At 36.6% G+C, this 20424-nt stretch overlaps 1 protein-coding gene across 2 annotated transcripts in view; it reads right to left on the reverse strand.

Annotated features, from left to right (window-relative positions):
* Positions 1–19058, reverse strand: part of GTF2H4 (general transcription factor IIH subunit 4) — a 36292-nt gene extending 17234 nt beyond the window's left edge. Inside the window, exons 1-10 of one of the 2 annotated variants that reach the window (XM_053708246.1) lie at positions 18921–19055; positions 15107–15195; positions 14200–14319; positions 13036–13140; positions 10909–11040; positions 10189–10285; positions 8539–8627; positions 8091–8199; positions 3315–3383; positions 2936–3019 (exon numbers count right to left, since the gene is read on the reverse strand). In XM_053708246.1, coding sequence (XP_053564221.1) covers positions 2936–3019; positions 3315–3383; positions 8091–8199; positions 8539–8627; positions 10189–10285; positions 10909–11040; positions 13036–13140; positions 14200–14318 — 804 coding nt within the window. In that variant the 5' untranslated portion in view covers position 14319; positions 15107–15195; positions 18921–19055. Of the gene's footprint in view, positions 1–2935; positions 3020–3314; positions 3384–8090; positions 8200–8538; positions 8628–10188; positions 10286–10908; positions 11041–13035; positions 13141–14199; positions 14320–15106; positions 15196–18920 lie in introns of both variants that reach the window. The other variant, XM_053708245.1, reaches the window with a different exon arrangement.
* Between the last annotated feature and the right edge of the window lie 1366 nt (positions 19059–20424).

The raw sequence follows: 20424 nt of genomic DNA on the forward strand, positions 1-20424 counted from the left end.
GGTCGTTGAGGGGAGGGTACTGTCAGAGTTTTTCCCTGTAGTGTTTGCCATGTGCTGCTGGCAGCCATTTTACTCACCTCTCTTCCTGACTTGGTGAATTGTGGGGGATGCTGATCACTTCCTGCACTGTTGTGCATCATCCATGTGAGACAGGATGCAGTCTCAGAATTGTGATGTCATCATTTATTATTTAAAAGGCCTCTGTTCCTTATGCTTTGGCCTTTGCGTTGTCTGAGACCTGTTTGTGAGAGTTCCTGTGAATTACCTGGCTGCCTGATGTCCTTCCTGGTTCCTGATCCCTGTCTTGTTCCTGACTCTGCTGTTCTCCTTGTTCCTGATTCCGGCTCGTCTGACTATTCGCTTTGGCTCCTGACTCGGCTCGTCTGACTACCAGCTCTGGCTTTGACTCCTGGATTGTTATTTGACTTGTGGACATTTTTTAATTTTTTGCTATTAACAAAGGTGTGATTATTTTTGCACTTCTCGTCTCAGTCTGATTCCTGGCACCCTGACAGACACAATTTGATATAAAACAATTGAAATGAAAGTGTTTATGTATTCGTCACAGCTGAATAACATACTATGTGTGACGAATACATAAACACTTTCAATTGTTTTATATCAAATTGTATGTCTTTGTGTCCTTGATATATGACTTGATGCGTATTTTAGTTTATATATGATTTGATCTGTATTCTTAAAAAATATTTTATATATCACCTGTTAGGTCTTTGTATACTGAGGTTACCATACCAACTAACCATTAACTAACACACACAGGTGTTGGTTTTTAATGTATTAATTGTTTGACCTATCAGATCATTGTGCACTTTCCATTTCCTGTTATATAGCAAGTGTGCTATAATGTTGTTTTATAGCCTGATGAAACAGCCCATAGGTGGCTGAGAAACGCGTCTCTTTTTAAAATAAAGTTTTTTAATATACACTTGCTGCTGCATGGTTCTTGTCATCGTATATGATTTCTGCTGGCCATTCGGGCACCTTTGTTTGGGATAGCTGTTGTCCTGCTTTTTGGTGTTACAGTCCACTGGGCGGCTGACAGATCCCGGTTCGCTGGTATTGCACCTGGAGGTGCTTTGTTTCCTGTTAGTGCAACTTATCAGTCACATACCTTTTTGGTCCAAACGTTATTGGGCTATGTATGTGTGTTTCCTTTGTCCTTCCAGGCACTAACCAACAGGCTCTCCAAAGGACTCTCTGGATTTGTGCTGGTGGCGATCAGTGAGCTGGACCACTGCTTAGTTCCAGTCTGCTCCAATAGCAAAATATGGGTGCGCCCTGTTTGTGAGTATACTCCATCTCTTGTTTTTGTTTATTACATGTTCTGGCATTACTAGGCCATGTTGGCGCCTCTGTTCCTTTCTTTTTCTTTAGTTAAATAAACAGAATTAATTCAGAGGATATATAAAAAATGCATACATAAATAAATAACATATACTTATGTGAATATATTGTAACGGACTTGACGTTGTGCTGTAATGATCTTAAGTTGTACATGATTTCAGCACATTACTTATATTTAGCCGTTTCGAGAATTTGCATCCTTGGAGGGGTCCTATCTTGTTCTCCCTGGCTATACTGTTAAGTGCTTTTACTCCAGTATTACACTTGCGCTATAATCATTTATGCACTGTGAGGCAATCTATTACTCTGCATTGTTCAACATACCCAGACAACTTCTGATACTGCAGTTTCTGAACCAAACCGCAATGGGCACACTAACTATACCATTGGGGAGTTCCCTCACATATATATACCTATGGCAATTACAATAATACAGCCTAGACAGGCACAATATCACATTTGACAGTCTATGGTATTTATTCCTTACTATGGAATATAATTAGATAGATAGTGTTAGACTCAGTAGCAGGAGTGGTTTTCTTACCCTCATAACCCAGTGATTCGGTACCTACTGACAGTCTATGTAATGTAGTAGTGTATGTGTCAGGGTTATTTCCTATGCTCATGGTTAACCTGTGACCTATATTTACACCTTACTTGTTTATAGTAATAACATGATTCAGAAGTATAGGTGGTCTTGCCCTTGTGTTTTTATATTATTTCTTTTTATTAGATTAATTAATAAAAGTTAAGTTTAAAAAAAACCCACACACTACGGATGCTCTCTACGTTAATTTCTCCACTTATGATATTGTACTCAATTTATGTTGTTGAGTGCTATATATGTACACACTTCCCAGTAGCCCAGTCTCTCTTTGTGTACAACACCCGCCTTATATATTACCTTGACAATGTCCTACCACTATAAATAGTAACATTGGACTCAAATTCACACTATTCTAGGCAACAACATATGTAGTGCTATCGTTGTTTCTTTTTTCTCTCTCACATAAATATGTAGGTCACGTGAAGTGTGCACAAATGTTTTTTTATTGGTAATAAATCTTGTCTCACCCCCTCCCGACAATTACTATATAATGTATGGAACCATTTAAAACTTTTTAAAAGTCTCAAGCTAAAAAGCCATTATAGTGATTTTTTAGAACATGTAGTTTTACCACTATCAACCCTGCAAATCTATGTGTTTAACTTCTGCAAAGGGGTTAAACACATACTTAAAGTACCAAATGGAAGCTACAAATAACTGCTGGTCCCAAGAGGAAATTGCTGCTTAGCTAGTTTCACTGCTGGGGCAGTTCTCTGTGGCTCCCGAGTGGTACTTTACATTTGCAGAGTTAATCAAAAAGATTTGCAGGGTGGATTCTTAGAAAATTACATGCTCTAATAGATTACAGAATATAATTTTTTCACTATAATGTCCCTTATTTGTTACATCTGGTTGCTACAAAGCGTAGATATATTTGCTGAAAACAATTTAAAATGCAGTATGGCTGTCATATATAATGTGTATTAAAGACAAAAATAAATTGTCCTCAGATGCAGTGCTTACTTTTCTCTGAAACACAAGTCCAAATTCACGCAGATGTTGTAAGAATGTCAATAAAGAGTCGCTCATTCCTTCCACAGAGTAATCCTTTCTTGCCAACCAAAAAGAAAAGAGTATAAAACAAATAAATAGTTTAATCTTCACCTAACCATATCCTAATCGAAATTAAGTTTTCATATTAGATGCAATTATAAATACAAATCATTTTACCACCATACCCTACAGTTCAAGTAAACCATGTAGTAACATTTTAGAATTTCCTTCGCTAAACCTTAGGTGTCAACATCTACCAATAGGCATATTGCAATTCCTTACCTCTGGCATATGATGTTAATACAAAAATCCACAAGAGAAATGTCAATTGAACGATATTGCATTTTACCTTTCCCAAAGTTGAGAAGCTTAGCTGGAACATGAATGAAAGGATCTCCACCAGAATCATTCCACGAGACTATAAAAGGAGAAAAACAATTAAAATAAATTAACAAAAAAAATTAACATTTACGTGTTATCTATGACACAGATAAAGCATAATATCCATGGAGTAATTTATTACTTCTGAAATACTAATTTTATTATATCAGTATCTAATTTTTATATCAGTATCTGTGCAACTTATTCTTTAAAAGTAGGGTCTCATACATGCAGCTAAATTAGAAAAATGAGACAAAAAACATAGATCCCATTAGGGTTTTCAAGAGCAGTATACCTAAAGATTCTTACTGTTTTATTGTAAACTGCATTACAGTATCTTTTAGGTTTTTTAAACCAATGTGCACAGAAAATATGCTTGTTTATATGAGTATGAGTATTTTAATTCCTGTCAATTTAAATAAGATATATTAAAGTGTACGGTCACTGTCTCTGAATATGTGAATTTGCAGTAGTAGTATAAAGTCCTTAATGCACAAAAGTCTGATTAAATAAAAAGATTACAAGCAGTTAATGCAGCTGAACAACATTCTTGTACCCAGGAGCTAATGAAGACAAGATTAGATGTTTCAAAGGGTTGTAAAGGTGTTTAGAGGAATACCTGGTGGTAAAGGGACAGTCTAGTCAAAAATAAACTTTCATGATTCAGATAGGGTATACAATTTTAAACAACTTTCCAATTTCCTTTCATCACATTTGCTTTGTACTCTTGGTATTCCTAGTTGAAAGCTAAACCTAGGTAAGCTCATATGCTAATTTCTAAGCCCTTGAAGGCCGCATCTTATCTCAGTGTATTTTGACATTTTTTTACAACTAGACAGCGAGAGTTTTTGTGTGCCATATCGAAACCGTTGTGCTCACTCCTGTGGAGTTATTTATTAGTCAGCACTGATTGGCTAAAATGCAAGTCTGTCAAAAGAACTGAAATAAGGGGGCAGTCTGCAGAAGTTTAGTTACAAGGTAACCACAGAGGTAAAAAGTGTATTACTATAACAGTGTTAGTTATGTAAACTGGGGAATGTGTAATAAAGGGATTATCTATCTTTTTAAACCATAACAATTCCCTTTAACACTGATTAAAACACAAGGGTCAAGCACCACTAATTGATAAACAACACAGATCGATAAGACAATCGGCTAGATTACGAGTTTTGCGGTAAGAGCTGCTTGGTACTAACTTGCAAGTTATTGTCACCGCTCACCTCCCTACAGCGCTGGTATTACAGGTTTGCAAAAACCCGGTGTTAGCAGGCAATATTGCAGCGTAAAGCAAAATTGAGCTCCATACCGCACTCCAATACCAGCGCTGCGGTGAGCTGGTTTTACGCGCTCATGCACGATTTCCCCATAGACATCAATGGGGAGAGCCGGCTGAAAAAAAGGCTAACACCTGGAATAAAGGAGCGTAAAGCTCCGTAACGCAGCCCCATTGATTCCTATGGGGAAACTAAATTTATGTTTACACCTAACACCCTAACATAAACACCCCTAATCTGCTGCCCCTGACATACTTATTAAACTCTAATCTTCCGCCCCCAATGTCGCCGCCACCGACCTACATTTATTAACCCCTAATCTGCCGTCCCCAATGTCGCTGCCACCCACCTACACTTATTAACCCCTAATCTGCCGCCACCAATGTCGCCACCACCTACATTACATTTATTAACCCTTAATCTTCCGCCCCCGACACCTACATTACACTTATTAACCCCTAATCTGCCGCCCCCTACCTACATTTATTAACCCCTAATCTTCCGTCCCCAACGTCGCCGCCACTATACTAAAGTTATTAACCCCTAAGTCTAACCCCCACTAACTTTAATGTAATTAAAATAAATTAAAATAAATCTAAATAAAACCTACTATGAATAACTAATAATTCCTATTTAAAACTAAATACTTACCTCTAAAATAAATAAAATAAACCCTAACATAGCTACAATATAGCCAATAGTTACATTGTATCCATCTTAGGTTTTATTTTTATTTCACAGTTAAGTTTGTATTTATTTTAACTAGGTACACTAGTTAGTAAATAGTTATTAAACTATTTACTAACTAGCTGAAATAAATACAAATTTACCTGTAAAATAAAACCTAACCTGAGTTACTCTAACACCTAACCTTACACTACAATTAAATATTAATTTAAATACAATTAACTAAATTACAAAAAACCCCCACTAAATTACACAAAATAAAAAAGAAATTATCAAATCTTTAAACTAATTACACCTAATCTAATAGCCCTATCAAAATAAAAAAGCCCCCCCAAAATAAATAAAAAACCCCTAGCCTAAACTAAACTGCCAATAGCCCTTAAAAGGGCCTTTTGCGGGGCATTGCCCCAAAGAAATCAGCTCTTTTACCTGTAAAAAAAAATACAAACAACCCCCCAACAGTAAAACCCACCACCCACACAACCAAACCCCCAAATAAAATCCTAACTAAAAAAACCTAAGCTCCCCATTGCCCTGAAAAGGGAATTGCACTTAAAAGGGCATTTGGCTCTTTTTCCGCCCAAACCCTAAGCTAAAAATAAAACCCACTTAATAAACCACTAATAAAACCTAACACTGACCCCCAAAGATCCACTTACAGTGTTTGAAGACCCGACATCCATCATCAACGAAGCGGGGAGAAGTATTCATCCAAGCGGCAAGAAGTCCACAACGAAGCCGGGAGAAGTCTTCATCAAAGTGGCAAGAAGTGGTCCTCCAGACGGGCAGAAGTCTTCATCCAGACGGCATCTTCTATCTTTATCCATCCGGCACGGAGCGGCTCCATCTTCAAGACATCCGGCGCGGAGCATCCTCTTCTTTCCACGGCTCTTCTCGAATGAAGGTTCCTTTAAGTGACGTCATCCAAGATGGCGTCCCTTGAATTCCGAATGGCTGATTGAATTCTATCAGCCAATCGGAATTAAAGGTGAAAAAATCCTATTGGCTGATGCAATCAGCCAATAGGATTGAGTTTCAATCCTATTGGCTGATCCAAGCTGATCCTATTGGCTGATTCAAGCACAATCCTATTGGCTGATTGCATCAGCCAATAGGATTTTTTCACCTTTAATTCCAATTGGCTGATAGAATTCTATCAGCCAATCGGAATTCAAGAGACCCCATCTTGGATGATGTCACTTAAAGGAACCTTCATTCGAGAAGAGCCGTGGAAAGAAGAGGATGCTCCGTGCCGGATGTCTTGAAGATGGAGCCGCTCCACGCCGGATGGATGAAGATAGAAGATGCCGTCTGAAGACTTCTGCCCGTCTGGAGGACCACTTCTTGCCACTTGGATGAAGACTTCTCCCAGCTTCGTTGAGGACTTCTCAACAAAGTCTTCAAAAACTGTAAGTGGAACTTCGGGGGTTTAGTGTTAGGTTTTTTTAAGGGTTTATTGGGTGGGTTTTATTTTTAGCTAAGGGTTTGGGCGAAAAAAGAGCTAAATGCCCTTTTAAGGGCAATGCCCATACAAATGCCCTTTTCAGGGCAATGGGGAGCTTAGGTTTTTTTAGTTAGGATTTTATTTGGGGGGTTTGGTTGTTTGGGTGGTGGGTTGTTTGTATTTTTTTTACAGGTAAAAGAGCTGATTTCTTTGGGGCAATGCCCCGCAAAAGGCCCTTTTAAGGGCTATTGGCAGTTTAGTTTAGGCTAGGTTTTTTTTTTTTTTGGGGGGGGGGGTCTTTTTATTTTGATAGGGCTATTAGATTAGGTGTAATTAGTTTAAAGATTTGATAATTTCTTTATTATTTTGTGTAATTTAGTTTTTTTTTTGTAATTTAGTTAATTGTATTAAATAAATGTAATTTATTTAATTGTAGTCTAAGGTTAGGTTTTAGTGTAACTCAGGTTAGGTTTTATTTTACAGGTAAATTTGTATTTATTTTAGCTAGGTAGTAAATAGTTAATAACTATTTACTAACTATTCTACCTAGTTAAAATAAATACAAACTTAGCTGGGAAATAAAACCTAAGAGATAAAATGTAACTATTAGTTATATTGTAGCTAACTTAGGGTTTATTTTACAGGTAAGTATTTAGTTTTAAATAGGAATTATTTAGTTATTAATAGAAGGTTTTATTTAGATTTATTTTAATTACATTAAAGTTAGTGGGTGTTAGGGTAAGACTTAGGGTTTAATAACTTTAGTATAGTGGTGGCGACGTTGGGGCAGCAGATTAGGGGTTAATAATATTTAACTAGTGTTTGCGATGCAGGAGTGCAGCGGTTTAGGGGTTAATATGTTTATTATAGTGGCGGCGATGTCCGGAGCGGCAGATTAGGGGTTAATAATTTTATTTTAGTGTTTGCGATGCGGGGGGGCCTCGGTTTAGGGGTTAATAGGTAGTTTATGGGTTAGTGTACTTTTTAGCATTTTTATTATGAGTTTTATGTTACGGCGTTGTAGCACAAAACCCATAACTACTGACTTTCAGTTTATGGTATGGATCTTGACGGTATAGGCTGTACCGCTCACTTTTTGGCCTCCCAGGCAGACTCGTAATACCGGCGCTGTGGAAGTCCCATTGAAAAAGGCCTTTTTGAAAGCTGCGGTAGTTACGTTGCGTTACGCCCAAAAAAGTGTGCGGTGCAGCTAAACCTGCAAAACTCGCAATACCAGCGGTAGTGAAAAAAACCCGTAACGCTGCTTTTTCACTCATACCGCTAAACTCGTAATCTAGCCGATAGTCATGCTGCTGTGAAAGACAAAAATATGCCTCACCTCGGCTGTTTTTAGATACTGAAGCATAAAATACCAGAGTTGAGAAGCTGTGTCTAAAAGCAAAAACTGGAAGCCAGCCGATGAAATGCAGGGAGCTTCGCCAGATTCACTACAGAGAATAGGGCAAAACATTGATTAGAAAATAAATTCTGTAGCTATGTATATTGAAATACACACACACATACTTCTTTAACATTTAACATTTGTCCCAAAACATTACACTTTTGTAAATAAAATATTCTTTACATTTGTGTGTTGTGTTTTTATTTCCAAATATATCAGGCTCAAAATAGCAGAATGCAGTAGACTGTGCCTATGTCCGGGCTTTTTTTTAATGATCGAATAAAGAAGGCTAGATTAAAACACGACTAATATATACCACATAATTATATGAGTTACATTTGATAAGGAATTCAAATAATACTGCATAAAGTAGATTCTCTTTCACCTTTTCATAAGACCAGCTTGAATAAGGAGCTGTGCCAAGTCCTGGCTGACAGCAGCACTTGGAGAACCAACCATGAAGTGCAGAATAACCTGGAAGTAGCAGAAGAAAAAAAATATATTACACACTACTTTATAGATACAGAGGCAGTCTGTAACAGAGCGTAATAGTGTAATTTAACTTAAAGGAATATTGTATTTATAGATAAATATCATTCCAACTAAAAGAGAATATTTCAAAATGTATAAAATATGTTTTTACTCTGAATAAAGCAGCTTTTTTCCGTGGTAATTATGCCTATCAGCCAGTGAGCAATATATACCTAGGCATGATTTGTACACAAACATTAACTGCTTGTAAGTTTCACTTTAAATATAAACAACTTTTACTCTAAGGGACAGTCTACTACAGAATTTATATTGTTTAAAAATATAGATAATCCCTTTATTACCCATTCCAAAGATTTGCATAACCAACACGGTTACATTAATATACTTGTTACCTCTGTGACTACCTTGTATCTAAGCCTGTGCAGACTGCCCCCTATTTCAGTTCTTTTGACAGACTTGCATTTTAGCCAATCAGTGCGGACTCATAAATAACTCCACGGGAGTGAGCACAATGTTAGAGGCGGCCTTTAAGGGCTTAGAAATTTCATATGAGCCTACCTAGGTTTAGCTTTCAACAAAGAATACAAAGAGAACAAATCAAATTTGATGATAAAAGTAAAAATGGAAAAGATGTTTAAAATTGCATGCCCTATCTGAATCATGAAAGTTTAATTTTGACTAGACTGTCCCTTTAAACATGTTAAAAAAAAGTCTGCTGATTTTTCATATACATGGGAAAAAGGGCACACTATGTCTCTTTAGAGCAAAAACAGTGATTTAATTAAAAAGGACAAGATAGTAGAATAATAAAATACTCTAAATTCTACACATATTTTATGACTGCACAAATGTTTGTAGATTAACCTTTGCAAAGGGATTAATTGCTTAGCTAAAGTCACACACTGGGAGAAGCACTGAACATGTCTTGATAAGGACACGGCCAGTGATCCAATCAAGACAGAATCAGCAGCTAGAGGTTATACAAATAGTTTACCTGTGAGCTTCTGTGCGGTATTATAATGCTCTAGTAAACGCAGCATACTAGTAATGCAAAAACATGTTCAGTAAAGTAAAAATATCAATTTAAAAAAAATATATGATAAATCATTTTGGATTAATAAGATTAAAGGGACACTCAGGTTAAATTAAATTTTCATGATTCAGATACAGCATTTAATTTTAAACAACTTTCGAATTAACTTCCATTAAAAAAAAATGTGCACAGTCTTTTATATTTACAATTTTTGAGTCACCAGGTCCTACTGAGCATGTGCAAGAATTCACAGACTATACGTATATGCATTTGTGATTGGCTGATTACTATTACATGGTACAAGGGGAGTGGAAATATACATAACTTTGAAATTTGTTATAAAAAAATCTGCTACTCATTTGAAGTTCAGACTAAGTGCTATTGCATTGTCTTGTTATCTTGCATTTGTTGATTATGCAAATCTAATGTGTTGACATAGTCCTTTAATCAAATTTAAGGTTTTTAACAGAAATAGAACACTATAAGACTATAAAAAGTAGAAGGCAGCACCTCCCATCTCTCCTCTGCATATTTATCCAATGACAGCACATCTTTTCCATGTTTATCAGGTCCCAGCAGGCTACCGTCATCAGCCCAAGCTTTTCCCCTAAAAAACAACAAACGAAAAAGAAACAAGTGAAAAACAGAAACATTAACATGACATCACAATAATACAGGAAAAGATTGCTTGTGTAGCCCTGCCCCCACAGACCCAGTTGTGCAAGCTCTAATTAAATCATGAAAAATGTAATAGAGAGGTTATTAAAAAAAAGTGTGTCTAAGATTTGAAAGACTGGTAGTCACGACACCTATCCTTTATTTACCCCCTTTGTGGAGGAATAATAGTGTTCACATGCCAATGTAAACACCATCAGTAAAAATGAAATCATGCGATTGTCGATACGACCGCGTGATTTCATGGCTGGAATCGAATCATGGGGGACTGCCTACGCTGCTGGGCATGCCCCCCCAGGTCGATCCTTATCTTTGTCAAAGGGGGAAGATATAGGATGCTTTATATGGTAGGACTTTCCATGCTGTCCTAACAGTGTTGAAGCCCAGCGCTGTTAGGACGTTCCATGCCATCCTAGCGGCGTAAAGGGGTTAATAAAAAAAAACGGCAAACAAAAGCTGTAAGAAGCTTATTGGATTAAATACCAAAGAATACCTATTTGCTGTTAGATTTGCCAATTAACCAGGCTACAATCATCAGTGAATGCTTTAACTTACCCACCAAGTAGAGCTATTCTAAGATTTTCTCTGAAAATCGGGTTTAAGATTAATCCTTGTAGCCCACCAGGGAGTTGCTGCATATGCCAGAGACGCAGTCCTGTTAAAACCTGAGTGTTCTCTTCATGTTCTCTGATGAAAAAAAAATAATAGTAAATCTAATGAGTGTTCTTAAACTAGTGAAAACACAGCTGGTTACATATACATACTATCACACATTTCTATAATATATGTCACCTGTAAACATCACACTAAACCATACCCAATACAAGATACATTTAAAGCATAGGTACTGAACCACTACACTAATGTGTCATAAGAACTTTGCAAGTGTACCTTGAGCCGTTTGGATAGTTAGATATTGCTCATTAAAATGATGCATGTATAGTAAGATCAATTGAACAATTTATGAAAGCAATGCAACCATCATCAATATAAACATAGGGCTAAATCACAGGCAAGTTGCTAAAATTGAACCACTATACAAAATTTAGATATTTTATGTAGCGGCCACATTTTAGCTACTTTTGCCTCTTGAAACCACCACCTATCCGGAAAATATAGTATTCTCTATAGAAATGTTATGTAAACAACAGGCAGCAATCAAGTTCCCAGTGCGGAGTGCAAGAGATAGAGCAATTAAGAGGAGAAATGTTATTACTTAAATAGTGCAGAATTATATAACACTATCTTAGCGCTAACTTTATACATCAAAATATTGCTGCAATATTTTATTATAATTTACAATTTTTCAGACCACCGCTCCTTCCCTACTGAGCGGGTCTGTTAAGTAAAATTAGGACGTCTGCTATTTCTGCAGGCTCAGCCCAGTTATGTGGGCATGTTTTTAAGAATAATGGATTGAGGCTTTAAATTCGCAAAAACAGCTATTTTGTCTAAAAGAAAAACTTATCAAAACTAAAGGCGTGATTTCCCATAAATTTTATACTTTGCAGCTACTACAACAAGCAATCGGGAACACATTAAGGGGAAACCAATTTCCTAACAATCTTTGTCATTGCCGTCTCTATTTGAAGTATATTCCTAGAGCCAACCACCCCTTCTGTAAAGAAAAGATTCAGGAAATGATGAACCTCCTTCACTCCAGCCTTAGATCATGACCCCTTGTTCTAGTGTAGCTCTTTCAGAAAAATTATTTTATTACCTAGTTTATTAACTCTCTTAAAGAGAAATTAAACACTTTTGGACCTGTGTACTAAGCAGGGGAGGCTGCTTTACGTTTTGTGCAAGCCTGCTTACTGCAAGTTACAAAGTTGCAATCATACAACTGCTACTTTTTAACCTCAGAGGTGGCTGAAATAAATCACCCTGAACTGGCTGGTGTGCTGTGATTTACAGGTCACACGAAAAAATTGTGCAAGACAGACAGGTCCCAAAGTTGGGAATCTTGTTCATCCGTTCCTTAATACATGGGGCCCTTAAAATTTTTAATATAAAATGTTTAATTATATGTAGTAAAAAACATTGCAAGAAATTGTCATCATTTAATTTTGTCCCCTTTTCTTGTAATTTAGAAATGCCCACTCCAGACATAATGCTGCTATATTCCACACAGCCATTGGTTGTACACTCTAGTCAAGTCATGTATAGCTGTTCCTAATTGGCTTCAGAAGAGTAGGAAACCTAGGTTACAAAATGGTGGAGCCCTTTTTTTAAGGCCAAACATTTACACTTTATGATTTCAAAATGTAAATAACTATTTTAATAAAAAAAAAAAATCTGCATATTATGTTGAGGATAATCTTTGCTTGGAATATGTCAATGGAACATCTATCTCCTCTATCTCCCTTTTCTACTCATATTAAAGTTATGGAATCTTTCCGAGCACACTTTATAAACTGTGAACTCATCTCAGTAGCCTTTCTTTAAACAAGTTTTAGTTAATTTGCTTGTACCTGTACAACAGATTAAGAAAGTTTGTGGATTATTGAGCAATAAGAAAAAAAAAGAATTATAGTGACTGTTCTCTGTGTTTAGGATTGATCTATTTTTGTTTCATATTAATAAATTCACATCATTGTGTACTCTTATGTGGCACCTCTGGATATTTTGGCCTCTGATGTAATTATATATATATATATATATATATATATATATGTGACTTACTTGTGATTTTCCTTTTTTACCCACAGTGCAACTGCTGCTTGTGGTAGAGGTTGCTCGAGGAAGAGCATGCGCATTACATAATTCTTAGCTAGCCCAGGAAGCTCTCTGTAAATAAAGGGGAAAATTATAAAACCACACACACCAGTCAGTTTTTGCATCATCAGTACAGATTTGTGTCTCACAGATGGAGAAAACAAACACAGTAATACTAAGAAAACGTAGCATAATTTCTTCATATACAATACTTTGAAAAAGAAACGTCACTTGTATATTGGATGCTTAAAAGGGCCACAATAGTTCAACAATGACATGCTCTAATTTGTTATCAAAGGGGTTAATCACACAGTAGTATTAGTATGGCTCAGGATCCGCAGAGCACTGCTGGTCCTGAGCGTAAACTTCAGCTGATTCAATCAGAAGCACTAGTCACACGACTCAGCTATGTAACTAATGCAGCTGAATGGATCAGCAGCTGTTTCTGCACTGGACCAACAGCGCTCTATGGGTCCCGAGTGGTAATTCTACTGTATGTTTAATCCTTTTGCAGGGGTTAAAAGCACAGTAAAGTGTAGGGCCTGTCTGCACCTGTGTCCCTTTATAGTTATTCTGCTTGTGCATTTCTCCTGACAAGTTCATGTTCTGCTCACTATATATTTGTACTCTTAAAGGGACACTGTACTCAAATTTTTTCTTTCGTGATTCAGATTGAGCATGAAATTTTAAGCAACTTTCTAATTTACTCCTATTATCAAATTTTCTTCATTCTCTTTGTATCTTTATTTGAAATGCACGAATGTAAGTTTAGATGCCAGCCCATTTTTTGTGAACAACCTGGGTTGTCCTTGCTGATTGGTGGATAAATTCATCCACCAATAAAAAAGTGCTGTCCAGAGTACTGAAACCAAAAAAAAGCTTAGATGCCTTCTTTTTTAAATAAAGATAGCAAGAGAATGAAGAAAAATTGATAATAGGAGCAAATTAGAAAGTTGCTTAAAATTGCATGCTCTTTCTGAATTACAAAAGAAAAAATTTGGGTTCAGTGTCCCTTTAACTTTTTTCAAATTTGCCTAACATGACAGTTGCCATCCAGCTACACAATCTGAAAATGTGACGTATAATAAAGTATTTGCTGGCTAGGCAACAATTGTGTAATGCCGTACTTACCTGAACACAGCTAAACAAGTTGCAGGATGGTTGTATAGTTGATCTAGAATGGTGGGACTCAACTCCTGGAGGAACTCATGTAGATTTTTACACTTCAGATGTACACGCTGGAGCTTCATCCTGGAGTCAAAGAACCATACAACTTTTTATTAAAAAGAAAGGACAATATGATTATAAGTACAAGTCAGATTCATTTTGTTATACTGCTATTGTTTTGCTATAGATTGTGAGATAGGAAGCCTGAGCCTATGAAGGAACTGGAGAACCAGTGGTTTTCATTGGGGCACCATATTTTTTATACAGTTACTGCAAGAGATATGCATGAATGTGAGGCTGCCATTTGTTTGTATCAGTCAATGCGTAGCAGAAGTTTGGTCTCATAGTTTGTTTTGAAGTGTGTCGGCATGCAGACAAGAATTTACAGATAAGTATTAGAGTATTATCAAGGGTTGATAGATAAACACTTTCATTAACAAAAACAGATTCAGGTACAATATATAATTGTATACATTATTTTCAGGTACAATATAATTATATTCATTATTTTTTGTGTAACTTGATAATTATCTATCCTTCAGACAGTGTGCATTTTGTCTTATTTGAACATTGAAGAATCCATAAAAAAAGGTTTGAACATAACCTGATGGAAAGTTCCAGATAAGGAAATAAAAAGCAAGTTTACTATGGCCATGTAATTGTTTAAACACATTTTAGAATACCATCATTTATATGCAATAAAGTATGTTCTTCATGTCCTTTTGAAGAGACATGGAAATACTGCATTAAAGGGACAGTCTACACCAGAATTTTTATTGTTTAAAAAGATAGATTATCCCTTTATTACCCATTGCCCAGTTTTGCATAACCAACACGGTTATATTAATGTATTTTTTACCTCTGTGATTACCTTTTATCTTAGCCTCTGCAGATTGCCCCCTTATTTCAGTTCTTTTGACAGACTTGCATTTTAGTCAATCAGTGCTGGCTCTGAGGTAACTACACAGGAGTGAGCACAATGTTATCTATAAGGCACATATGAACTAGCGCTGTCTAGCTGTAAAAAAATGCACTGAGATAAGTAAGAGGCGACCTTCAAGGACTTATAAATTAGCATATAAGCCTAAATAGGTTTAGCTTTCAACAAAGAATACCAAGAGAACAAAGCAAATTTGATGATAAAAGTAAATTGGAAAGTTGTTTAAAATTGCATGCCCTATCTGAATCATGAAAGTTTAATTTTGAGTAGACTGTCCCTTTAACATTAAAGTGGCAAGACAGTCAAGATTACACTTTCATAGTTCAGATAGAAGATGCCACTATAAGAGATTTCTCATTTTATTTCTTTTATCAAATTTACTTTGTTCTCTTGGTAGCAATTAATGAAAACAATACCTAAATAGGCTCAGAAGCATCAATGCACTCCTAGGAGCTAGCTGGTGATTTGCTATGCTCATATTGGCTTACCAGATATGTTCAGCTAGTTCCAGTAGTGCATTGCTGCTCTGTAGGAGACATAATATATGTAGGCAAAAGTGTTAGAGCATTTTTTGTCCATTTAATGTCACTTCCATTCCAGCACCAACACTGTGAATATTATTTTGCACAATAAATACTACAATTAAATGTTAAGTTACTTCCCTTGTTCCCTCTATTCTAGAAATTATAATCCACTGTATTTGATTTATAATTTTATTTATTTTTAAGTATGCATGGGTGTTACGGAAAAAAACTTTTTTGCCCTCAGTAAAACAGGCAAAAGCTTTCTTGCCCTTATTAAAACAGAATGTGTGTCGCAGAACCAGGTCACTGTCTAAAAGACTAAAGCCACTCTTTACACAAACAGAGGTTTAGCTAGGTAAGCTCAGAAGCAGCAAATAACCTAGGTTCTAGCTGCTGATTGGTGGCTGAATATATATATATATATATATATATATATATATACACACACACACATACATACCGATTATACATCAAAATATTGCTGCAATATTTTATTATAATTTACAAATTTTCAGACCGCCGCTCCTTGCTCTACTGAGCGGGTCTGTTAAGTAAAATTAGGACGTCTGCTATTTCTGCAGGCTCAGCCCAGTTATGTGGACATGTTTTTAGGAATAATGGATTGAGACTTTTAATTAGCAAAATCAGCTATTTTGTCTAAAAGAAAAACTTATCAAAACTAAAGGCGTGATTTCCCATAAATTTTATACTTTGCAGCTACTACAACAAGCATTTGGGAACAAATTAAGGGGAAACCAATTTCCTAACAATCTTTGTCCTTGCCATCTCTATTTGAAGTATATTCCTAGAGCCAACCAACTTTTCTGTAAAGAAAATATTCAGGAAATGATGAACCTCCTTCACTCCAGCTTTAGATCATGACCCCTTGTTTTAGTGTAGCTCTTTCAGAAAAATGATTTTATTACCTAGTTTATTAACTCTCTAAAAGAGAAATTAAGCACTTTTGGCCCTGTGTACTAAGCAGGGGAAGCTGCTTTACATTTTGTGCAAGCCTGCTTACTGCAAGTTACAAAGTCATACAACTGCTACTTTTTAACCTCAGAGGTGGCTGAAATAAATCACCCTGAACTGGCTGGTGTGCTATGATTTACAGGTCACACAAAAAACTTGTGCAAGACAGACAGGTCCCAAAGGCCCTTAGAGATTTTCATATAAAATGTTTAATTATACGTAGTACAAAACATTGCAAGAAGTGTCATTTAATTTTGTCCCCTTTTCTTGTAATTTATAAATGCACACTCCAGACATAATGCTGCTATATTCCATACAGTCATTGGTTGTACACTCTGGTCAAGTCGTTTACAGCTGCTCCTAATTGGCTTCAGAAGAGAAGGAAACCTAAGTTACAAAACGGTGGAGCCCTTTATTTTAAGGCCAAACATTTACACTTTATGATTTTAAAATTTAAATAACTAATTTAAAAAAATAAATCTGTATATTATGGCGAGGATAAATCTTTGCTTGGAATATGTCATTGGAACATCTCTCTCCATATTCTACTCGTATTAAAGTTATCAAATCTTTCCTAGCACACTTTATAAACTGTGAACTCATCTCAGTAGCCTTTCTTTAAACAATTTTTAGTTAATTTGCTTGTACCTGTACAAAAGAAAGTTTGTGGATTATCGAGCAATAAAAAAAAAAGATTTATAGTGACTGTTCTCTGTGTTTAGGATTGCTCTATTTTTGTTTCATATTAATAAATTCACATAATTTTGTACTCTTCTGTGGCACCTCTGGATATACCAAGAGAATGAAACTGGAAAGTTGTTTAAAATTGTATGTTCTACCTAAATCATGAAAGAATTTTGGGTTTGATGTCCCTTTAAGTATAACTCAGAGGAGAAGAAAGGCGATTAACCCCTTCTGCCATATGGATGTAGATCTACGTCAAGTGCCAACCGAGAACTTGCTATCCCTGGGCTTCTAGCATCTGCCTTCCTATGGTAATATAGCACGATCGGTGCTCCATTACCATATGAAGGCAGATTGACAGATTTCGATTTCCGTTGGTGCCAATGGGAGTGGAGGGACAGAGGTGGAGAAGAAAGGAGTGGGAGGGGCCCTAGACCAGTGTTTCTCAACTCCAGCCCTTATTTTCATTATATCTTAACTAGAGAACAGGTTTGTGTAAAAAAATAAAGTTTTTTTTTAATTAATGGGTTGTCTTCTTTAAAATAAATTATATATATATATACTAAAACTTATCTGGTACTTTGGTAAAGTTTTCCCTGAAATTCCCAGCAGAGAAGGGGTTAAGCTGCATCACCTAACCAGCCGCACTACTCGCTTAAATTGTAGCTAACCAGCCCTGGCTACTGCAGCCCACCAGGAAATCGCTTGATGTCCTGGTAGGCCAATCCAGCCGTGGGCAGGTTCCGCTAAGGAACCCTTTGCGGGGGTTAAACACACCGTAGAGAAGGGTCAATAGCTGTAAAATAACATGCTCTAAAGGATTAGAGCACATCATTATTTTTTTTTTACTATTATGGCCCTTTAAATCGTTTACACTGAATTAAATTGAGTTTAATGCACCTATAAGCATTAGGAGAGTGTGTGTTGCCCCATCTGGGGGAAATGAATGTGAGAAGGACAAGAGGGTACAAGAGAAATAACCATAGAGATAACTTTACATTTCATTTTCAAGGGAAAAAAAAACCCACCCTTCACACTGCCAGTGCTGAAATGTCATGTTATAGTGAGCTCTGGCACAGACTAGCTTGTCATTTCCACTTTACTGCTGCTGCACTACCGGACTCAACCTACTCCTCTGTTCCCCACCAGCTCCCTGGGGTACATAGATCTGTTACAGAAAAGCAACATACTGTGAGCAGACACCAGAAGTAAGAGGAAATCCTAGGGCCATATTCACTGCTACATATGTTGAAGCAGAGATTTTGTCCATTCATTGAGGGTGTGTTATAATTAATGTTAATATATTGATGCTAGAAGTTTATGGCCAGCCCAAGTGTTATGTATCTGTTGTGTAAGTTTCTGTTAGTAGACAGATTGATAGTCACTATGTTTCTGGTAATCATGTTTTTAAATCGATTACGTTAATTGAATATATGAAAATAAACGAGCTTTGTGTATTACTACAATCGATGGGATACCACTGTCTTTACTACAGATAACGCACATTCACACACCGTACTACTTTTATTAGTTCGAATTTGTATCTACAGCATCTGAGAACTCACCCCTTGATGTTCCCAGGCTTCTAATAATATCTTGTTATGGAAAAGTCGATTCAAAGAACGCACATACACTCTGACTCTATCACCTCGCTAAAAAAATAAACCCAACACGGTAGCGGCTAGATTCCATCCCTCTAAAGGACCGTCTGACATCACAACAGTCACGTGACTGCATAGATCACATGGAACAGAGAGTTGAGTAAACAGAAGCATAGTGGCTACATTCCATCCCTCTAAAGGACCTTCTGACATCACAGCAGTCACGTGCCTGCACTGCAGTGATCATCACGTGGTACAGAGCGTTGTGCGGGAGACTCAAATCAATACTGGGAACCTCATCTGTGCCTTGGCTTTGTACTACAAACATGAAGACCTGGATATGGGAGAAGAGTACACACGGAACTCAACATTTGTTGTAACTTAATTTTTTATTATTTATTGTGTTGGGGAAAAGCAGTTATCTGGCATTGCAGATGAGAAATAGGACTAAAATAAGTACAACTGAACTTGCTAACTCTTTATACACAAATTGTCTTGTATATGTTTGTGGGGGTATCAGTCATATCTATTTTCAACTTGCATTTAAATTGGAAATTAAATCAGGAAAGAGGGCTTTTATTGTCATTATATATCTGAACTATCTTGTGTATAATAATCTGGTCATTATTGTTCATAATTCCTTGTGTGGTGGTAATGTTATTTAAGACACTACACTATGACACCAAGGGATTATGGAAGGGAAGGTGTTAATAGTTGTTCTGTGTATGACTGATGGGGAAGAAATAAAGGGATATTAAACCCAAACATTTTCTTTCATGATTGACAGAGCAGACCATTTTAAAAAAAAGTTTCCAATTTACTTCTATTATCAAATTTGCTTAGTTCGCATTATATTCTGTGTTGTAGAGATACCTGGGTAGGCATCTGGAGCACTTCATAGCAGAAAATAGTGCTGCCCTCTACTGTTCTTGCAAATGGATAACATTCTTGCAAAACTGCTGCCATATAGTGCTCCGGAAATGGGCTGGCTCCTAAGCATACGTCCCTGATTTTTAACAAAAGATACAAAGGGACTATAAAAAAATTGGAGTAAATTAGAAAGTTGCTTAAAATCACATGCTCTATCTGAATCGCGAAATAATTTTTTTTGGTTTCATATCCCTTTAATGACTGTCTTTTGTTAGTTGAATTAAAGTGCATTACTCTCTCTCCCTATGTGTACATGTGTTTCTTTCTCTATGTATGTGCTTTTCACTGTGCGAGAGACACACAGACAGGTACATGGTGTGTCTCTGTCCCCTCTCTGTCACTCTTTTTCCCTCTCTCCTTGTCTGTTACTCTTTCTCTGCTTAACGCTTTGTCGATCTCTCGCTCGCTGTCTCTCGTATCGGTCACACATTCTGTCACTCTTTATCTTTCCTGCTGCCTCTCTCGCGTCACACTTATTCTTCTTATTATAGCTGTCACTTTCTCACTGTCTTTTTTCGCTGTCACACTTTCTTTCTGT

Source organism: Bombina bombina, chromosome 3 (genome assembly GCF_027579735.1).
Source record: "Bombina bombina isolate aBomBom1 chromosome 3, aBomBom1.pri, whole genome shotgun sequence".
Taxonomy (NCBI): Eukaryota; Metazoa; Chordata; class Amphibia; order Anura; family Bombinatoridae; genus Bombina; species Bombina bombina.